Genomic DNA, 21,953 nt, shown 5'->3' on the forward strand with positions numbered 1-21,953 from the left:
AATCTTCAAGTGTGTATTCATCTTTCTCATAAAAGTCAAAACTGAAACGAGTTGCGCATGCAACTAAGGTTCTATGAATTCCCGATGACTACCAGAGGGCATCTTTGATTATACATGGTTATTTTTATTTAACAATATCTAAAAGTTAAGTTGAACTTTGGAGATTTCGCACATGCAGGCACAGTGACTGTAAATGAGTAATAGATTAATTATGGTCATATGGGTGGGTGAGTGAAATTCATTGCTTTTTGTTTTGTTAGACATCTCAGACTTGATGGAAATCTCCACCACTCTTCCCATAGAATCATCAGACCTGTTGATACGCAGCAGTTCTCTTTTAAGCAAATCCACTGAAAGTTTATTACCAAAGACGCCAACGAGAGGGGAGGGACAACCACAGGACACACCAGAAGGCTCTGTGAACTCCACACCAGACTGTAGATCCTTGGCTGCCATCCCGCCCCCTATTTCATTGTCTCCAATTGAATCCAAAGAACAGGTACTAGGAAATTATAGAGCTTTCAGTCAGGTATTTAAGCCAGTAAGAGCGAGATCATTTAGCGACCTACAACCGGGTCGCAACGTGGTCGGTAGTTTTCAGCGACCGGGTCGCTAAATCGAGCGACCGGGTCGCTAAATCAACCGACCGGCCCGGTAAATCACCGACCGCGCAGCTAAATCGACCGACCCGGTCGCTAAATCTACAGACCTGCCTGCAGTTTTAGGTCGGTAGATTTAGCGACCCGCTTGGTACATATAGCGACCCGGTCGGAAGATTTTGCGCCCCAGTCGGTCGATTTAGTGACCCGGTCGCTCGCTTTAGCGGCGCGGTCGGTGATTTAGCGACCCGGTCCGGAGGTTGCGTTGGCAGGTTAGCCTACTGAGGTAAGGTTTCTGAGGTTAGGGTTAGGGTTAGGGTTAGTAGCCCGGTGTTCGGTGGATAAGCGACCACCGGTCGGTGGATTTACCTACCCAGTCGTGGATTTAGCTACCCGGTTGGTGGATTTAGCGACCCGGTCCGTGGATTTAGCGTCCCGGTTGGTGCATTTATCGACCCAGTCCGTGGATTTAGCGTCCTGGTCGTTCGATTTAGCGACCCGGTCGCTCGCTTTAGCGGCACGGTTGATGATTTAGCGACCCGGTCGGACGCTTTAGCGGCTCGGTCGGTGATTTAACGGCCCGGTCGCTGAAAACTACCGACCACGTTGCAACCTGGTTGTAGGTCGCTAAATGATCTCGCCCTCTCTCATTTAAGCTGCATTTTTGGAGCGGTGAAAGCGCTCCCAATAGACAGGTATGTCCGTGGGTATGTGGGTGGCTGGCTGGCCGTGTCCGTCCGTCCGTCCGTAGCCTGGCAATACCTTGAGTGGCCACACACAACACACTAGTTAAAGGAGGGGCGCTGTTTTGTGCAGGCCAGGCACACTTACCACTCACTCACACATTCACGCATCACACACACACACACACACACACACACACACACACACACACACACAGGGTATAGCTGCTCAGATTCACCGCTCCACTTCAAACCGAGGTTTGATTTTTATTTTATACATGCCCCCTACAGATAACAATTAGGATTTGCTCTTAATTTATTTAATTGATAAATCTTTTGATTTTGTTTAAGTCTTCTAACTGCCTGTGAATTAATTGGGTCTTGGGATTGAAAGTTGGTAAGGGTCTGCCGCCAACCTGCTCACTCCACCTTTTTTTTAACCCATCAGTCTCACAATGCCATTTAGTAACTGTTATTGGGCCTGTTCTTTTCAGAAACCAGAGGTGGATTCATCTTTGAGCATCCAGCAGTCAACGACCTCTGGCCTTAAACATACTAAGACTAAAGCAAAGGGAAGACAAAAATCTCCCAAAGGCCAACCACGGACTTGTACGGAAAAGAAGTCTCCAGTCAAACGCCAGCATAGAAAGGGCCAGGAGATGGAAGGTAGTGATGCCAATGGTCCACCACTGGGCAGCAGACCCATGTTTGAATCCAAGAATTTGGATTCTCCAGAGAAAGGTATCATATTTTAATTAGGTGTTCTCTGCCATATAGGTCACTTTACAAATGATGTAAAGTGACCTATATGCTTTTCTGCGATACTTTAAGCGATGATGAAAGCCTCATGTACTGTATATAGGCGTATTTCCACTGCAGGGCCAACCCAGAACTAGAACCTGAACTTTCCAGAACCAAGAACCTTCAAGAACCTGTGAAGTTCCAGAACCAAGTTCTGCTTTTGTTTCCATATAACCAGACCCAACCGGGAAGCTCAACTGGTCAGCCTGATTTGGCTGAGACAAAACAGCTGGTCATTTGAACAGCAGCACATTCGGGAATCTAAAATCTAAAATAACAGCTGTATGTAAGAAATACGTCTTTAGTTACTACTTAATGGATATAAAAATAAAATAAAAAACAATAGAACGTTCAAACAAGCTGCTAACTGTACTGAGCTGGTACGCTGCCTTTGCTCTAGGGAGAAAAAAAGCGTGTCTCTCTCTCTCTCACGCACGCACACACACACACACACACACACACACACACACACACACACACACACACACACACACACACACACACACACACGATACGAAGCAGGCGTGTCCTGAACACAGCACACGGCTCGGCTGCTGAGTGCTGACTCGAGTCACCAATGGACGGGCGAATGTAGAAATGCTTATCTCCACTGTTTTAGTTTGTTGTCGGTCTATCGACGTACATTTTCTTTATTTTTGCTTGGCACCGTGTCTGTCTGCTTGTGCACTCGACGCCCATTTCAGAAAGACGACGGCGACGGAATTTGTTTGAAAATCCTTTCATTTACAACGGATGCTTCTAGCTCCTTCTGGATATTTTCTTCTCCCGCCCAGACACAAATAAGAGCCTGTATCATCAAATTCACTTGACCAATGTGTCGTGGCTGTCGTCTGGCGTCGTGTCCATAGTGTTTCTGTGTTTCTGTCTCTCGGAATAGGATTTTAAAAATGACGCTGTTGTGTTGTGAGAGATTTCTCCTCGGTGTCGTTACCTCCGCTCGACCAATCGAGAGCAGGAGCGCTGCTAGCCCCGCCCATAGGTTCCCAGAACTCAAGTTTAGTTCTACCTCAGGAGCAGGACCTAAAAAAGGTTCCAGGAGGTTCCAGGAACCTTGTCTGGAACCGGGCCGTTCGCAATGGAAACAAAACCAGAACCAAAAAAATAGGTTCTGGTTCCTGAAAGTTCTGGTTCCACCTTGCAGTGGAAAAGCGCCTTATGTTTCTGTTCTGCTCTTTGCCCCCCCCCTCCCCCCTCAGGAGAACGTCCATTTCAGTGCAACCAGTGTGGTAAGGCGTACTCTCACAAGAAAACCCTGGTATCTCACCTCAAGCTGCACACAAGGGAGAAGCCTCCAGCCAAACACCGGCATAGAAAGGGCCAGGAGATGGAAGGTAGTGATGCCAACGTTCCACCACAGTGCAGCAGATCCATTTTTGAATCTAAGAATTTGGATTTGCCAAAGAAAGGTACCATATTTTAATTAGGAATTCTCTGCCATATACATGTAGGTCACTTTATTTTGTTTAGTTGCATTTAGAATCTTCAAGTGTGTATTTATCTTTCTCATAAAAGTCAAAACTGAAACGAGTTGCGCATGCAACTAAGGTTCTATGAATTCCCGATGACTACCAGAGGGCATCTTTGATTATACATGGTTATTTTGATTCAACAATATCTAAAAGTTAAGTTGAACATTGGAGATTTCGCACATGCAGGCACAGTGAACATAAATGAGTAATAGATTAATTATGGTCACATGGGTGGGTGAGTGAAATTCATTGCTTTTTGTTTTGTTAGACATCTCAGACTTGATGGAAATCTCCACCACTCTTCCCACAGAATCATCAGACCTGTTGATACGCAGCAGTTCTCTTTTAAGCGAATCCACTGAAAGTTTCTTACCAAAGACACCAACGAGAGGGGAAGGACAACCATGGGACACACCAGAAGGCTCTGTGAACTCCACACCAGACTGTAGATCCTTGGCTGCCATCCCGCCCCCTATTTCATTGTCTCCAATTGAATCCAAAGAACAGGTACTAGGAAATTATAGAGCTTTCAGTCAGGTATTTAAGCTGCATTGTTTTATACATGCCCCCTACAGATAACGATTAGCATTTGCTCTTAATTTATTTAATTGATTAGTCTTTTGATTTTGTTTAAGTCTTCTAACTGCCTGTAAATTAATTGGGTCTTGGGATTGAAAGTTGGTAAGGGTCGGCCACCAACCTGCTCACTCAACCTTGTTTTAACCCATCAGTCTCACAATGCCATTTAATAACTGTTATTGGGCCTGTTCTTTTCAGACACCAGAGGTGGATTCATCTTTGAGCATTCAGCGGTTGACGACCTCTGGCCTTAAACATACTAAGACTAAAGCAAAGGCAACACAAAAATCTCCAAAAGGCCAACCACAGACTTGTACGGAAAAGAAGTCTCCAGTCAAACGCCAGCATAGAAAGGGCCAGGAGATGGAAGGTAGTGATGCTAATGGTCCACCACTGGACAGCAGACCCATGTTTGAATCCAAGAATTTGGATTCTCCAGAGAAAGGTATCATCTTTTAATTGGGTGTTCTCTGCCATATAGGTCACTTTACAAATGATGTAAAGTGACCTATATGCTTTTCTGCGATACTTTAAGCGATGATAAAATCCTCATGTATATATATCTGTTCTGCTTTTTGCCTCCCAGGAGAACCTCAATTTCAGTGCAACCAGTGTGGTAAGTCGTTCACACGGAAGGTAAACCTGGTACGTCACCTCAAGGTGCACACAAGGGAGAAGCTTTCAGCCAAACGCCGGCATAGAAAGGGCCAGGAGATGGAAGGTAGCGATGCCAACGTTCCACCACAGTGCAGCAGATCCATGTTTGAATCTAGGAATTTGGATTTGCCAGAGAAAGGTATCATATTTTAATTAGGAATTCTCTGCCATATACATGTAGGTCACTTTATTACGCTTAGTTGCATTTAGAACCTTCAAGTGTGTATTTATCTTTCTCATAAAAGTCAAAACTGAAACGATAAATGAGTAATAGATTAATTATGGTCATATGGGTGGGTGAGTGAAATTCATTGCTTTTTGCTTTGTTAGACATCTCAGACTTGATGGAAATCTCCACCACTCTTCCCACAGAATCATCAGACCTGTTGATACGCAGCAGTTCTCTTTTAAGCGAATCCACTGAAAGTTTATTACCACTGACGCCAACGAGAGGGGAGGGACAACCATGGGACACACCAGAAGCCTCTGTGAACTCCACACCAGACTGTAGATCCTTGGCTGCCATCCCACCCCCTATTTCATTGTCTCCTATCGGAGCCAAAGAACAGGTACTAGGAAATTATAGACCTTTCAGTCAGGTATTTAAAGCGGCATTGTTTTATACATACCTCCTTCAGATAACAATTAGGATTTCTTCATAATTTATATCATTGATTAGTCTATTAATTCTGAGCTGCCTGTAAATTAATTGGGTCTTGGGATTGAAAGTTGGTAAGGGTTGGCCGCCAACCTGCTCACTCCATATTTTTTAACCCATCAGTCTCACAATGCCATTAGTAACTGTTATTGGGCCTGTTCTTTTCAGACACCAGAGGTGGATTCATCTTTGAGCATTCAGCGGTCAACGACCTCTGGCCTTAAAAATACTAAGACTAAAGCAAAGGGAAGACAAAAATCTCCTGAAGGCCAACCACGGACTTGTACGGAAAAGAAGTCTCCAGTCAAACGCCAGCATAGAAAGGGCCAGGAGATGGAAGGTAGTGATGCCAACGGTCCACCACTGGGCAGCAGACCCATGTTTGAATCCAAGAATTTGGATTCACCAGAGAAAGGTAATCATATTTTAATTAGGTGTTCTCTGCAATATAGGTCACTTTACAAATGATTTAAAGTGACCTATATGCTTTTCCACGATACTTTCCGCGATTATGAAAGCCTTGTGTATATATTTCTGTTCTGATCTTTGCCTCCCAGGAGGACGTCCAAAGTGTAACCAGTGTGGTAAGTCGTTCGCACAGAAGGGAAACCTGGTACGTCACCTCAAGCTGCACACAAGGGAGAAGACTCCAGCCAGAGGCTGGCCTAGAAAGAAAGGACGTCCAAAGTGTAACCAGTGTGGTAAGTCGTTCGCACAGAAGGGAAACCTGGAACGTCACCTCAAGCTGCACACAAGGGAGAAGACTCCAGCCAGAGGCCGGCCTAGAAAGAAGTGCCAGGAGATGGAAGGTAGCGATGCCAACGTTCCACCACTGGGCAGCAGACCCATGTTTGAATCTAGGAATTTGGATTCACCAGAGAAAGGTATCATATTTTAATTAGGCGTTCTGTGCTTTATAGGTCACTTTATTACATTTGGAATGGATGTCGGTTAGACTATGTAGTTGCATTTAGAATCTTCCAAGTGTGCATTTATCTTTCCCATAAAAGTCAAAACTGAAACAAGTTGCGCATGCAACTAAGGTCCTATGAATTCCCGAAGACTGTCCGAGGGCATTTTTGATTTCACATGGTTATTTTGATATTTTAACAAGATCTAAAAGTTGAACATTGGAGATGCCAGCACAGTGAAAGTAGATGAGTAATAGATTATTGTCATATGTTTGGGTGACTGAATTCGTTGCTTTATTTTGTTATAGACACCTCAGACTTTTTAATGGAAATCTCCACTCTTCCCACAGAATCATCAGAACCGTTTATTTGCAGTAGTTCTCTTTTAAGCGAATCCACTGAAAGTTTCTTAACAAAGACGCCAACGAGAGGGGAGGGACAACAATTGGACACACCAGAAGCCTCTGTGAACTCCACACCAGACTGTAGTTCCCTGGCTGCCATCCCACCCCCATTGTCTCCTATTGAATCCAAAGAACAGGTACTAGGAAATTATAGACCTTTCAGTCAGGTATTTAAAGCGGCATTGTTTTATACACACCTCCTACAGTTAACAATTAGGATTTCTTCATAATTTATATCATTGATTAGTCTATTGATTCTGAACTGCCTGTAAATTAATCGGGTCTCCAGATTGAAAGTTGTCAAGGGTCTGCCTTCAACCTGCTCACACCGCCATTTTGACCCATTTCACAATGCCATTTAGTAACTGTTATTGGGCCTGTTCTTTTCAGACACCAGAGGTGGATTCATCTTTGAGCATTCAGCGGTCGATGACCTCTGGCCTTAAAAAAACTAAGACTAAAGCAAAGGGAACACAAAAATCTCCTAAAGGCCAACCACGGACTTGCACGGAAAAGAAGTCTCCAGTAAAACGCCGGCCTAGAAAGGGCCAGGAGATGGAAGGTAGCGATGCCAATGTTCCACCACATTGCAGCAGACCCATTTTTGAATCTAGGAATTTAGATTTGCCAGAGAAAGGTATCATATTTTAATTAGGAATTTTGTGCCTGTATAGGTCACTTTATTACGTTAGGATGTCTGTTAGACTATGTAGTTGCATTTAGAATCTTCAAGTGCATTTATCTTTCCCATAAAAGTCAAAACCGAAACAAGTTGTGCATGCAACTAAGGTCCTATGAATTCCCGAAGACTGCCAGAGGGCATTTTTGATTTCACATTGTTATTTTGATATTCTAACAAGATCTAAAAGTTGAACATTGGAGATGCCAATACAGTGAAAGTAGATGAGTAATAGATTATTGTCATATGTGTGGGTGAGTGAATGTGGGTGAGGGTCATTGCTTTGTTTTGTTATATACACCTCAGACTTTTTAATGGAAATCCCCACAACTCTTCCCACAGAATCATCAGAACCGTCGATGACCTCTGGCCTTAAAATAACTAAGACTAAAGCAAAGAGAGGACAAAAATCTAAGACTAAAGCAAAGGCAGGACAAAAATCTCCAAAAGGCCAACCACGGACTTGCACGGAAAAGAAGTCTCCTGTAAAACGCCGGCCTAGAAAGGGCCAGGAGATGAAAGGTACTGATGCTAACGGTCCACCACAGTGCGGCAGACCCATGTTTGAATCCAAGAATTTGGATTCACCAGAGAAAGCTATCCTATTTTATTTAGGTGTACTGTGCCATATAGGTCACGTTACAAATGAAGTGACCTATATGCCTTTCTGCTAAATTTTACGTGATTATGAAAGCCTCATGTATATATTTCTGATCTGCTCTTTGCCCCCCAGGAGAACGTCCAAATAAGTGTAACCTGTGTGGTAAGTCGTTCACACAGATTGGAACTCTGGGACGTCACCTCAGAATGCACACAGGGGAGAAGCCCTTCAAATGTGACCTATGCAGCTTCGCCTCTAGCCGGAGGTACCTGGTAACCCATCACTTCAGCACCCAGCACCCTGGTGAGTATACTGCCAGGTCCAAAACAAAGCACACTCAGAGTAGGATCAAAGCATGTAAACAACTGGTCTGTTATTTTATGCAGGACATCACATGTAAGTGGATAGGGTGTTACTTCTTTCACTTTGCAAGCTGCATTGTTTTGCAGATGAAATCATTGGGTTTATAATTGTTTTTTGTCCTTAAAACGAATTACACATAGGGCGTCGCCTCAAGCTGCACACAAGGGAGAAGCTTCCAGCCAAACGCCGGCATAGAAAGGGCCAGGAGATGGAGGGTAGCGATGCCAACGGTTCACCACATTGCGCCAAACCCATGTTTGAATCCAAGAATTTGGATTCACCAGAAAAAGGTATCATATTTTAACTAGAAGCAGTGTTATTCCAGATTTAAAAAAAATGCAGGGCAAAGGTTTTTCCTTGGCCTCTAGGGATTGCACATACAAAGTTTTACATCGATCAGTAGAATTATAGGTAAAACAGGAATCTGCCTGTTATAGCGCCACCATGAGGCTGATTTGTAAAGTGGAATCTCTTCCTTGGCCTATTGGGAATTGGCTTGCACAATTTCACGAAAATCATCAGAACCGCTTTCATGATTTGCAGCATTTTGTTCAAAACGGACGAATCCTGCAAACTCGAAGCCAATTTTGGCCAATCAGGATGGAATATGGAAAATGGGACAGATCCATGTCGATCATGTGACTGTAGAAATACAGTCTACCAATTTGAATACAGTACCAATTTGTGATTTCTGTAGGATCTGTAGGATTACTGTCAAAAAATGTGATTAGCAAAAATCTGCCTCATGGTGGCGCCAGAACAGGCACACGTGAAAAATGTGGGGCAGAGGTTCTGAATTGGCATCCAGAAAAACATTCCTTGGGCTAAAAGCGGATCCACAAAACAATGGTTTAGTGATGAATCATCACTTTTCACCGTTTTGTAGGGGCCATTTGTAGCCAACAGAATGTTTTTCGTGCAAAACAAATGCTTGCAATGGATTCAGCATCATGAAAAAAACTAGTTTGACCCCTCACATGCTACTTATAGCATATTTACTTTGTGTTTTACAGTGAAAGTAGATGAGTAATAGATTATTGTCATATGTGTGGGTGAGTGAATGTGGGTGAGGGTCATTGCTTTATTTTGTTATAGACACCTCAGACTTTTTAATGGAAATCCCCACAACTCTTCCCACAGAATCATCAGAACCATCGATGACCTCTGGCCTTAAAAAAACTAAGACTAAAGCAAAGGGAGGACAAAAATCTCCAAAAAGCCAACCACCGACTTGCACGGAAAAGAAGTCTCCTGTAAAACACCGGTCTAGAAAGGGCCAGGAGATGGAAGGTACTGATGCCAACGGTCCACCACAGTGCGGCAGACCCATGTTTGATGAATCCAAGAATTTGGCTTCACCAAAGAAAGGTATCATATTTTAATTAGGCCCTGTCTGTGCCATATACATGTAGGTCACTTTACAAATGATGTAACGTGACCTTTATGCTTTTACACAATACTTAAGGCGACCACGAAAGCCTCATGTATATACCGATTTGCATGATTTCTGGACAAATCTGTAGGAGTACTGTTAAAAAATGAGTTTAGAAGAAATCTGCCTCATGGTGGCTCTAGAACAGGCCCACATGAAAAACGTGGAACAGAGGTTCTGAATTGGCATCCGGGGAGTGTTTGTGCACACTGCACCGGAGATTAGCTGGTCACGCACGCACGCACGCACGGACGGACGGACGGACAGACAGACAGGGTACAAAACATAGTCTCCCCTTGCCTTCGGCCTGGTAGAGAGAATTAGGTATTTTGTGCCATATACTGTAGGACACTTTATTACTTTTGGATGTCTGTTGGAATATATAGTTGCATTTAGAATCTTCAATTGTGTATTTATCTTTCCCATAAAAGTCAAAACTGAAACGAGTTGCGCATGCAACTATTGGTTCTATGAATTCACAATGACCGCCAGAGGCATCTTTGATTTCACATTTTTTTGTTTTATCAATATCTATAAGTTAACTTGAACATTGGAGATGCCAGCACATTGAAAGTAAAATAGTAATAGATTATGGTCATGTGTGGGTGAGTGAAATTCATTGCTTTTTGTTTAGGTATAGACATCTTTTTGATTGAAATCTCCACCACTCTTCCCACAGAATCATCAGACCTGTTGATTCGCAGCAGTTCTCTTTTAAGCGAATCCACTGAAAGTTTCTTACCTAAGACGCCAACGAGGGGGAAGGGACAACAATTGGACACACCAGAAGGCTCTGTGATCCCCACACCAGACTGTAGATCCTTGGCTGCCATCCCACCCCCATTGTCTCCTATTGGAGCCAAAGAAGAGGTACTAGGAAATTATAGACCTTTCAGTCAGGTATTTAAAGCGGCATTGTTTTATATATACCTCTGACAGATAACAATTAGGATTTGTTCATCATTTATATCATTGATTAGTCTATTAATTCTGAGCTGCCTGTAAATTAATTGGGTCTCGGGATTGAACGTTGTCAAGGGTCGGCCTTCAACCTGCTGACTCCACCATTTTGACCCATCTCACAATGCCATTTATTAACTGTTATTGGGCCTGTTCTTTTCAGACACCAGAGGTGGATTCATCTTTGAGCATTCAGCAGTCGATGACCTCTGGCCTTAAAAAAACTAAAACTAAAGTAAAGGGAGGACAACAATCTCCAAAAAGCCAACCACGGTCTTGCACGGAGAAGAAGTCTCCAGTAAAACGCCGGCCTAGAAAGGGCCAGGAGATGGAAGGTAGCGATGCTAACGGTCCACCACAGTGCGGCAGACCCACATTTGAATCCAAGAATTTGGATTCACCAGAGAAAGGTATCATATTTTAATTAGGCCCTTTCTGTGCCATATAGGTCACTTTACAAATGATGTAACGTGACCTATATGCTTTTCCACAATGCTTAATGCGACCATGAAAGCCTCATGAATGCACTGATTTGCATGATTTTTGGACAAATCTGTAGGAGTACTGTCAAAAAATGACTTTAGCAAAGATCTGCCTCATGGTGGTGCTAGAACAGGCCCACGTGAAAAATGTTGGGCAGAGGTTCTGAATTGGCATCCGGGGAGTGTTTGGGCACACTGCGCCGGCGATTAGCTGGTGATGCACGCACGGACGGACAGGGTACAAAACATAGTCTCCCCATGTCTTCGGCCTGGTGGAGATAATTTGGTTTCAGGGGGCAAATCATTAAGGTTGAATGGACTTTATTGACAAGAATGGAAGCATACAATATAGCAGGCAGCAGAGACATATGAGCAATATATATATAGCAATACGGTAGCATCCTATAGCCTAAGCAGCAGCATCCTATAGCCTAAGCAGCAGCATGAATATGTAGCATAACTAGACTACATGCGGAGCATCAAGATTGGCGATGGATTCGGCTAACGGATCATGTGCCGCGTCCACGATAAATGATTAAGCTATAATCATCTATACGTGACTGAAGCTCTCCGCGGTCACATGATCCGAGACCCCCAGCAAGGGGATAGCCTAATCCTGAGGTGGAGTTGGGGAAGGAGGTGGGGCGCTGAGTTTAGCAACTGAAGCACTGTAGGGTTAGTACCCTAGATATACTCTGAGTGGGGGGCGGAATATAATACTCCGCCCACCTGGGGGCGCGCCGCCAACCTCTTAGATCTCCCCCCTGAACTGGCTACGTCATTCTTCCTGCGCCTAATTTCAGGGGGCAAATCATTAAGGTTGAATGGACTTTATTGACAAGAATGGAAGCATACAATATAGCAGGCAGCAGAGACATATGAGCAATATATATATAGCAATACGGTAGCATCCTATAGCCTAAGCAGCAGCATCCTATAGCCTAAGCAGCAGCATGAATATGTAGTATAACTAGACTACATGCGGAGCATCAAGATTGGCGATGGATTCGGCTAACGGATCATGTGCCGCGTCCACGATAAATGATTAAGCTATAATCATCTATACGTGACTGAAGCTCTCCGCGGTCACATGATCCGAGACCCCCAGCAAGGGGATAGCCTAATCCTGAGGTGGAGTTGGGGAAGGAGGTGGGGCGCTGAGTTTAGCAACTGAAGCACTGTAGGGTTAGTACCCTAGATATACTCTGAGTGGGGGGCGGAATATAATACTCCGCCCACCTGGGGGCGCGCCGCCAACCTCTTAGAACTCCCCCCTGAACTGGCTACGTCATTCTTCCTGCGCCTAATTTCAGGGGGCAAATCATTAAGGTTGAATGGACTTTATTGACAAGAATGGAAGCATACAATCAGTGATGGGCAAGCTACTTGGAAAATGTAGTAAGCTAAGCTACAAGCTACTCTTGATGAAATATAGCTTAAGCTACAACGAAGCTACCCACAGAAAATGTAGCAAAGCAAGCTACAAGCTACACGGCAAAAGTAGCAAACTACAACACAGCTACTTTTTTTTTTTTTTTTTTTATCAACTTCATGATCAAGTGCAACTTTCCACCAAACAAATAGTCAGGCAAAAAATGCTCAGTTCAATTGATTATTATAAAACTGGAAAAAAGCCCTCATGTCTGGCTTTTTGTTTCATCCTTTCATTTACTTTTTAAATTAAATGTGTACCTTTTCAGGCTGTGACCCCCCCAAAAAATCCTATTTGAACTTGGGACCCCACCCTGACAAGCAATTAGAATTAGGAGTTGAGGCATTACATTTAGTTTCACTCTGTTCCACCGATAAATATTGTGAAAATAGCAGATCTACAAGCTCACAACACCTCGGAACACAAGGCGTTTCGAGCTTGTAGATCTGCCATTTTCACAAGTTGTGCCTCTTTTACTATATTGTCAAATTGGCCAATGTTTGACCAGTTTTTATAGTTGCTAACTTTTGATGCAGTTTTGGTATTTTATTTATATTTTTTAGGTATTAAAAATGTCTAAAAGGTCCTTAAATTGCCACTTCACTGTCATTAATTAGCTGTGGACAAAAGAGTGCCCTGATCTGTGTGCTGTCGAAACAGCTGATAGATGGATGGATGGATGGATAATCTTTATGCTGATAAACAGACAGACAGACAGACAGACAGACAGACAGACAGACAGACAGACAGACAGACAGACAGACAGACAGACAGACAGACAGACAGTATTGTAACATTCTCATTTGAATTGATTCATGTTATACAATTCATTTTGTACTGTAGTGCAGATAGATGGTGAGTTGAGTGTAACGTTCTACTTTGACTACTTCGGACCAGTGGTGTAAAGTAAAGTAGATTTACTGTCTGTAGGCCTACTTACACTAAGTACAATTTTGAGGTTTCTGTACTTTACTTGAGTATTTCCAGAGTATTTACAGTTTTCAGTACTTTTACTACTCACTACATCTCAAATCCAAATATTGTACTTTTACTCTACTACAATTATTTGAAAACTTTAGTTACTAGTTACTTTACAGCTATGAAAGATTATATTATAAAATATAGACTACATTATTCCACTTTAGCCCTATTTTATACCTTCCTTGGCTATTTTCAAACATTTAGTAGCCTACTTTTACTTTTGGTACTTTTAAGTAGACCTACATTTTGATGCCAATACTTTAATACTTTTACTCAAGTACATTTTGAATTCTGGACATTCGCTTGTAATGGGGTACATCTACAGCGAAGTATTGATACTTTTACTAAGTACAAATTGTGAGTACTTTTTCCATCTCTGCTTTAGACAGAACAGAACCTTTAACACTAATTTAGCAGGTCACACAATGGATCAGATATGCATCCAGCCGATGGCTCATTCTTATGTTAATTCACGTCGTTGAGACACGCTTTTTAAACGAGGTGCGAATGGTAGTTTTTGATCGATATGCGAGGCATGCCCAGTCCGAGTCCGACGTTCCGTGCACTCTATCATGCGGTGCGCACCGGGTGTGGTGTCCCCTTCACTGTTTCACCCGCATTTGGTTAAAGTTATAACGAGTGAAGTTCTAACATTGCAAACGTTGCAAATAACTTTAGTTTCACTGTGTAGGTTTAGTTCCATGTCGCATGTCCCCTCCGTCTCTCCGTGTCTCTCTCTGTGTCACTGTGTGCAGTGAGTGCACCGGTGCAGAAGACAGAGAGCAGTGACTTCTTGCTATTGGGGAGGAGCCATGGAAGCAAGGGTAGATCTTCAAGCGAACACCCTGCCGAGCCGAGACACGTTGATAGCTTGTAGATCTGTCCTTTTTTGCAAATGACACCGCTGTACTATAGAAGTATAAAACGAGCTGTGATTCATGTGCACAGGCGCTGTACCATGGCTTTTCTCCGGGGATTTTTCTTTTCTTTTTTGCGCACAACCTTTATTAGTAACGTGTAGCGTTTGGTGGACGCTACGTCACTACTGGGGTCTAAAAATAGCTCCGCTACGCTAAAAGCTATTTGGTTCAAAACGAGCGGCGCTACCGTGACGCTACTGAAAAATGTAGTTAAGCTATGTAGCGTCGCTACTTGTAGCTCGCTACTGCCCATCACTGCATACAATATAGCAGGCAGCAGAGACATATGAGCAATATATATATAGCAATACGGTAGCATCCTATAGCCTAAGCAGCAGCATCCTATAGCCTAAGCAGCAGCATGAATATGTAGCATAACTAGACTACATGCGGAGCATCAAGATTGGCGATGGATTCGGCTAACGGATCATGTGCCGCGTCCACGATAAATGATTAAGCTATAATCATCTATACGTGACTGAAGCTCTCCGCGGTCACATGATCCGAGACCCCCAAAGAAGGAAGGACGGCGTCCTGGAAGGACGGCGTCCTAACCCCCCAAAGCACGCAACGCACCGAATCCATGATCAGTCCTAAACAATTACAGCAGCATATAAGGACATGAGCCGCAGGCAGCATAATAATATGAGCAGCACGCATGGATAAATGCAGCATAATCTATACTACAAGCGGAACCTAAGAGTGGCTTATGGATTCTAAAGGGAAGGACCCACGCGGGTCCCCCCCCAACACACGCAACGCTTAGAATCCATAAGACTCCTAATCAACGGTGAGGATGATTTGTTCCGCGGACCTAACAGCTTGGACACTGCTGTGACCAGAAGCGCGAAATAACTAAACTGACACTATAGCGTACATTTACTATGCCCCCATACTCAGAATACAGCACCTTTAATTACCTGAATTATGCAGCAGCCTATACATTTTATTAAACTCTCCCCCTTCCCAACACACCTTGCTTTGCAGAAGAGAACACCATTATAACACCATTACACCATTATACTCCGTCCCTCCGCGTGACGTTCTTTCTTTTAGCGATTACTGCTGAGCTGAAGCAATTAAAATCTCTACTTGCTAACTCCAGAACTCTAGAGCGCTATTGAATACTAGAATGAGCAGGCAAGGAATACTCGTTAGTACCAAAGTATTAAATATTAGCAGCTTGCCTAAAGCCAGCCAATGATAAGAAAGGTAGCTCTAGTGTACTTTAGCAATGCTGTAGTGGGCATGAGCAACTAGATATAACACTAATTAAAGACCTGTGAAGTGCAGCAGAGGCAGCACGTAAAAACCCACAAATATAAGGTATACACTGAACATAACAGTAACTATACTGTTATAACCTTAAAGACACCCTGCCTTGTATATAAAATACATGTGAGGGGCAGCAATAAACACACAGCCGAAACAGAACCTCATAATGCGACCTTCTGAACCTGAGCGTCCTCCACGGGACGCGTGACTGATTGCGTGCCTCGGCCCCATCAGTCCATTAACCACGGGCTGCTTCACATCGTTCCCACGCCGCTTGACTGCTCCTCCGCTGCATACGGAGGAACCCAGCCTGCTGCATCCGATGCAGCGGACGCCTGCTGCTGACGACCAGCTGAGGCCCGAGGGCGCCCGGAGCGCCGCCGCTGCTCCATGCCAGGAACGCCGTCGCCGAAGCTGCTCCGCGCCGGGGGCGCCGCTGCTGAAGGTGCTCCTCGCCAGAGAGCCGCCGCCGAAGCTGCTCCGCGCCAGGAGTGCTGCCGCCGAGTTGCTCCGCGCCAGGAGTGCTGCCGCCGAGCTGCTCCGCGCCAGGGGCGCCGCTGCCGAAACTACTCCGCGCCGCAGGGAATGTGGCGTGTAGAGGGATGGCGCGACGCCTTCACTCTGGCCCTGCTCCCTCAGTCTCGCGGCGAACCAGCGTGCGTCATGGAACAGAGGGTCGTTGGGGCAGACATCGGGCGGGCAGCCAGGTGTTTCGGCATGGAGACACAGAATGGAAAAGTGCGTTAGTTCTGCTGCAGAGTCTGCTGACGCACACATAAGAAACTCTACAACCCAGCTCTTGACTTTTGAAGTCAAGCAATGCCAAAACATGGCCCAACCGATATGCGTAAAGTCCCCAGCTTAGAGCGACTGCACCCTGATGGAACCGAACAAGCAAATGCGCTGCTATTTACCTGCTAGAGTCTGGCTCCGCTGTGCTTCCGGGGCAGCCGTCGCTGGCGAGAGAACTGGCTCCCGCCGCTGGCGCTAGAACTGGCGTTCCTTTGCTCCTTCGCGGCATGACGGCGGTGTCGGTGTGCCGCTCCCCCGGAAGCTGAGCCTGAGCCCTACGCGCCTCCGTCGTGGGCTCGCGGGTCGCCGGGAAGTCAGGAAGGCTGGAGGGCCGGCTGGCCCAAGGCAGCAGCGGAAGCAGCTGCGCCGTCGCAACAATACCCTCCGCGGTGCCGACCGACTCCCGACTGGACTCCCAGCCGCACACAGCAGTCGACTAAGCTAGGAACATAACCTTCATGACATGATTAGTGGGACCCGCAGCCAAAGCTGCCATGATAACCTGCTGTCATAGCCGTGGGCCTGCAGCCGCTCCGGCCTGAAACTGAAATAAACAGGATGAATAGCAACCAGTATGTATTAGCTTAGCATGAGCTGAAGGAAAACAGAACTGTAGCCAGTGCAGCGGCCACGGAAACACTGCTAGGACATACGGTGTGCTGTGTGACCCGGTACTATAGCCTTAGTTTGAAACAAATATTTGAGTTAAATCCCTTTAACTTCTGAAGCACTGGTAGCAGCTTAACATGCAGTTGAAACACCCCGCAGCTGCCGTGCGACGCTGCAATGACGACCTGCTGTAGCTGTCGCTATGCGTCGGCTTTCGCCCGAAGCTGAAAGATAAACCTCATGTTTAGGAAACCTGAAAAATAAACATAATGTTAGGGTTAGGAACCTGAAAAATACAACGTAGACCTGGTGTTAGCCGCGCCCTTATAGCCGCCGCAGCGAGACGCTGTTAAGAAAAGTGATTTAGCTGAGCCTGTGCCACTTTAGCCTGGAGCTGCCATACTGGAGCAGTAATGACAACATGTTAGCAGAAACACTCAACACCCTGGTAACAGCTTGACATGCAGTAGAAACAATAACTTGCTGAAATAATAGACAGAATGTTAGCAACCAACAAGTATTAGCTTTAGCATGAGCTGAAAGAAAACATGATACAGCATTTTTACAAGCATCAGCCTTAGCTGTAATTATTAGCAGTTATGCTAGCACGCCGCCGCAGGTTGAGTGGAGCTACCAAGCATTTAGAGAAGACTACGATTCCCTGCATGCACTAGCGAGTTCAACTGGTGACGTCAAGACAGACAGCACGCCTAGCGTTAGCGGACGCAAAACATTGTTTGCACGTAAACTGTGGCACCCATGAGCTTGCGGGTTTTCCTCCTTCCAGGAGCCCACGCAGACATACAAGCGACAGGAACCATTTAGTAGCTGCTAAGGTATAGCAACTAGCACCTCATAAGCAGCAGCTGTTTATAGAGCAACGTTTCCAGACGGGGCCATACTTGCGCCTAGAACATGGCTAGCAAGCTGTTTACCAACTAGCAGCTATCCTTACATTAGTTAAAGCTAGCCGGCTAACAACAAGCAAAGCTAGCCCCTGGCTGACTGCAAGGAAGGAACGCTGCTCAACAGTAGCATATACGGCTGACAAAATACACCAATACGCCACTGATCCCGACAAATACACCACTGTTCCCGATAAGCACAAGCAACTGAGTTAACCTTAGCGAACGGTCGCAAGCAAGCCAAGCACAAAGAAGTTATTTTAGCGTTAGCCAGGAGCCGCAACTGCTCCCGTCTCGATCTGTAGTATGCAAACTCAGCTGGAAAGAGCACCATTACCTTGATGAAGCAGTAGTTAGAAGTAGACCTCGGCCGTGTTTACCACAACAACGAACCCAACATTTATGCCATAATCCTTGCCTTGAACCCAGCCTGGACAGCCGCTAATCTTTAGCAACGTTAGCGAAACCCATAAGCACCTTAAATTAGCATTAGCAACAAACGACTGCCACATTAGACTGTAGCACGGAATCCAGCTGGGCTTGACATGCTAGCGAACTACATATCCCATCCCCAGCGTTTAGTATGCGCTGACGACGTCATGCCGTAAACCACCGCTTGACATGAACTCGGCTAGCTCGGATGCTAGGTGAATGCTGCCGATACCTACAACAGCCTACAAACTGAATCCTCCTGGCGTGTTTCATACTTGCTACGGGGCCACGTTATCACGAGGGGCCGCCGCTCTATGCCTTGACATGGCTAGCACGTTGTTTTACCAGCTAACAGCATCCTTACCGGAGTAGCCGGCTAGCAAGCCACCGGCTAGCTCCTGGCTGACTATACATTGAACCTGTTGCTCCATGCTAGACGATACGGCCCGCGCAGTCGCAAAAACACTGTGGCTATCATCGACAACCCAACGACTGAGATTACCTTAACTCATGGTAGCCCAGTAAAGGCCCACTGGGGCACAAATAAGTTAGCATTTAGCCCGTAGCCACAGCCCACTTTCTATGATCCTGAGTTTACATTTAGCCATGTTAGCAAGCCCGTAGCACCTTTAGATTAGCTTTAGCAACATGACTGAAGTACAGAATTCAGCTGGGGCACCAGCAACTTTAGCAAGACAATATGGACCTTGAAACTTTAGAATTCAGCGATTACCCGAATAACAATCTCAAAACTACCCATGCGACTTGGCCAAGAACACAGCTTCTAGCATTCAGTGATTACCAGAATAACAACCTCAACCTTCCCATACAACCTGGCCAGAACACAGCTTCTTAACTAAGTTAGTTTGGCAGCTAAGAACATGAAATAAGCAATAGTAGATAGCAGAAACAGCCAGAAATACTCAGCCAAGTTAGGCACCCTCTCGGAGCGGTGCATGGGCAGCAGCACAGCTTCCAGCAGCAACAGGTGTGGCACCTGTGTGTGTCCTGCAGCGCTGAGTTTAGCAACTGAAGCACTGTAGGGTTAGTACCCTAGATATACTCTGAGTGGGGGGCGGAATATAATACTCCGCCCACCTGGGGGCGCGCCGCCAACCTCTTAGATCTCCCCCCTGAACTGGCTACGTCATTCTTCCTGCGCCTAATATGTTGTGCCATATACTGTAGGACACTTTATAACTTTTGGATGTCGGTTGGACTACGTAGTTGCAATAAAAATCATCAAGTGTTATTTATCTTTCCCATAAAAGTCAAAACTGAAACGAGTTGCACATGCAACTAAGGTTCTATGAATTCATGATGACCGCCAGAGGCATCTTTGATTTCACAAGGTTATTTTTATGTTTTAACAATATCTAAAAGTTAACTTGAACATTGGAGATGCCAGTACATTGAAAGCAAATGAGTAATAGATTATGGTCTTGTGTGAGTGAGTGAAATGCATTGCTTTTTATTTAGTTATAGACATCTCAGACTTTTTGATGGAAATTTCCACCACTCTTCCCACAGAATCATCAGACCTGTTGATTCACAGCAGTTCTCTGTTAAGCGAATCCATTGAAAGTGTCTTACCAAAGACGCAATTGAGGGTGGAGGGACAACAATTGGACACACCAGAAGGCTCTGTGATCCGCACACCAGACTGTAGATCCTTGGCTGCCATCCCGCCCCCATTGTCTCCTATTGGAGCCAAAGAACAGGTACTAGGAAATTATAGATATTTCAGTCGTGTATTTAAAGCTGCTTTGTTTTATACATGCCACCACAGATAACGATTAGGATTTGCTCTTAATTACATTCATTGATTAGTCTTTTGATTCTGTTCAAGTCTTCAAACTGCCTGTGAATCAATTGGATCTCGGGATTGAAAGTTGTCAAGGGACGGCCTCCAACCTGCTCACTCCACCATTTTGACCCATTTCACCATGCCATTTAGTAACTGTTATTGGGCCTGTTTTCTTTTATTTTTATTTTTTTCAGACACCAGAGGTGGATTCATCTTTGAGCATTCAGCGGTCGATGACCTCTGGCCTTAAAAAAACTAAAACTAAAGCAAAGGGAGGACAAAAATCTCCTAAAAGCCAACCACGGTCTTGTTTGGAGAAGAAATCTTCAGTAAAACGCCGGCCTAGAAAGGGCCAGGAGATGGAAGGTAGCGATGCTAACGGTCCACCACAGTGCGGCAGACCCACGTTTGAAACCAAGAATTTGGATTCACCAGAGAAAGGTATCATATTTTAATTAGGCCCTTTCTGTGCCATATTTATGTAGGTCAATTTACAAATTATGTAACGTGACCTATATGCTTTTCCACGATACGTAACGCGACCATGAAAGCCTCACGTATATACCGATTTGCGTGATTTCTGGACAAAATCTGTAGGAGTACTGTCAAAAGATTAGTTTAGCAAAAATCTGAACTCATGGTGGCGCTAGAACAGGCCCACATGAAAAATGTGGGACAGAGCAGAGGTTCTGAATTGGCACCCGGGGAGTGTTTGTGCACACTGCACCGGAGATTAGCTGGTGACGCACGCATGGACGGACAGGGTACAAAACATAGTCTCCCCATGCCTTTCGGCCTGGTAGGAAGAATTAGGTATTTTTTGCCATATACTGTAGGACACTTTATTACTTTTGGATATCGGTTGGACTATGTAGTTGCATTTAAAATCTTCAAGTTTGTATTTATCTTTCCCATAAAAGTCAAAACTGAAACGAGTTGCGCATGCAACTATTAAGCTTCTATGAATTCACAATGAGCGCCAGAGGCATCTTTGATTTCACACGGTTATTTTGATGTTTTAACGATATCTAAAAGTTAACTTGAACATTGGAGATGCCAGCACAGTGAAAGTAAAATAGTAATAGATTATGGTCATGTGTGGGTGAGTGAAATTCATTGCTTTTTGTTTAGTTATCGACACCTCAGACTTTTTGATGGAAATCTCCACCACTCTTCCCACAGAATCATCAGACCTGTTGATACGCAGCAGTTCTCTTTTAAGCGAATCCAATGAAAGTTTCTTACCAAAGACACCAACGAGAGGGGAGGGACAACAATTGGACACACCAGAAGCCTCTGTGATCCCCACACCAGACTGTAGTTCCTTGGTTGCCATCCCACCCCCATTGTCTCCTATTGGAGCCAAAGAACAGGTACTAGGAAATTATAGACCTTTCATTCAGGTATTTAAAGCGGCATTGTTTTATACATACCTCTGACAGATAACAATTAGGATTTGTTCATAATTTATATCATTGATTAGTCTATTAATTCTGAGCTG

General features: G+C 44.8%; 1 protein-coding gene across 15 annotated transcripts in view; it reads left to right on the top strand.

Annotated features, from left to right (window-relative positions):
- The window catches only part of LOC308289046 (uncharacterized protein), a 60,723-nt gene that overhangs the window by 23,939 nt on the left and 14,831 nt on the right, over positions 1 to 21,953 (top strand). For 4 of the 15 annotated variants that reach the window (XM_080730588.1, XM_080730581.1, XM_080730583.1 and 1 more), the window contains 20 exons: positions 261 to 499; positions 1,777 to 2,023; positions 3,301 to 3,510; positions 3,884 to 4,080; positions 4,351 to 4,597; positions 4,739 to 4,948; positions 5,140 to 5,378; positions 5,636 to 5,882; positions 6,025 to 6,351; positions 6,729 to 6,919; positions 7,173 to 7,344; positions 7,804 to 7,983; positions 8,195 to 8,365; positions 8,566 to 8,715; positions 9,566 to 9,793; positions 10,537 to 10,757; positions 10,981 to 11,227; positions 20,176 to 20,366; positions 20,647 to 20,893; positions 21,635 to 21,825. In XM_080730588.1, the coding sequence (XP_080586714.1) occupies positions 261 to 499; positions 1,777 to 2,023; positions 3,301 to 3,510; positions 3,884 to 4,080; positions 4,351 to 4,597; positions 4,739 to 4,948; positions 5,140 to 5,378; positions 5,636 to 5,882; positions 6,025 to 6,351; positions 6,729 to 6,919; positions 7,173 to 7,344; positions 7,804 to 7,983; positions 8,195 to 8,365; positions 8,566 to 8,715; positions 9,566 to 9,793; positions 10,537 to 10,757; positions 10,981 to 11,227; positions 20,176 to 20,366; positions 20,647 to 20,893; positions 21,635 to 21,825 (4,352 nt within the window). The remainder of the gene's footprint in view (positions 1 to 260; positions 500 to 1,776; positions 2,024 to 3,300; positions 3,511 to 3,883; positions 4,081 to 4,350; positions 4,598 to 4,738; positions 4,949 to 5,139; positions 5,379 to 5,635; positions 5,883 to 6,024; positions 6,352 to 6,728; positions 6,920 to 7,172; positions 7,345 to 7,803; positions 7,984 to 8,194; positions 8,366 to 8,565; positions 8,716 to 9,565; positions 9,794 to 10,536; positions 10,758 to 10,980; positions 11,228 to 20,175; positions 20,367 to 20,646; positions 20,894 to 21,634; positions 21,826 to 21,953) is intronic. The other 11 variants (XM_080730589.1, XM_080730594.1, XM_080730590.1 and 8 more) reach the window with 11 other exon arrangements.

Source organism: Nannobrachium achirus (assembly GCF_963921795.1).
Source record: "Nannobrachium achirus genome assembly, chromosome: 7".
NCBI lineage: Eukaryota > Metazoa > Chordata > Actinopteri > Myctophiformes > Myctophidae > Nannobrachium > Nannobrachium achirus.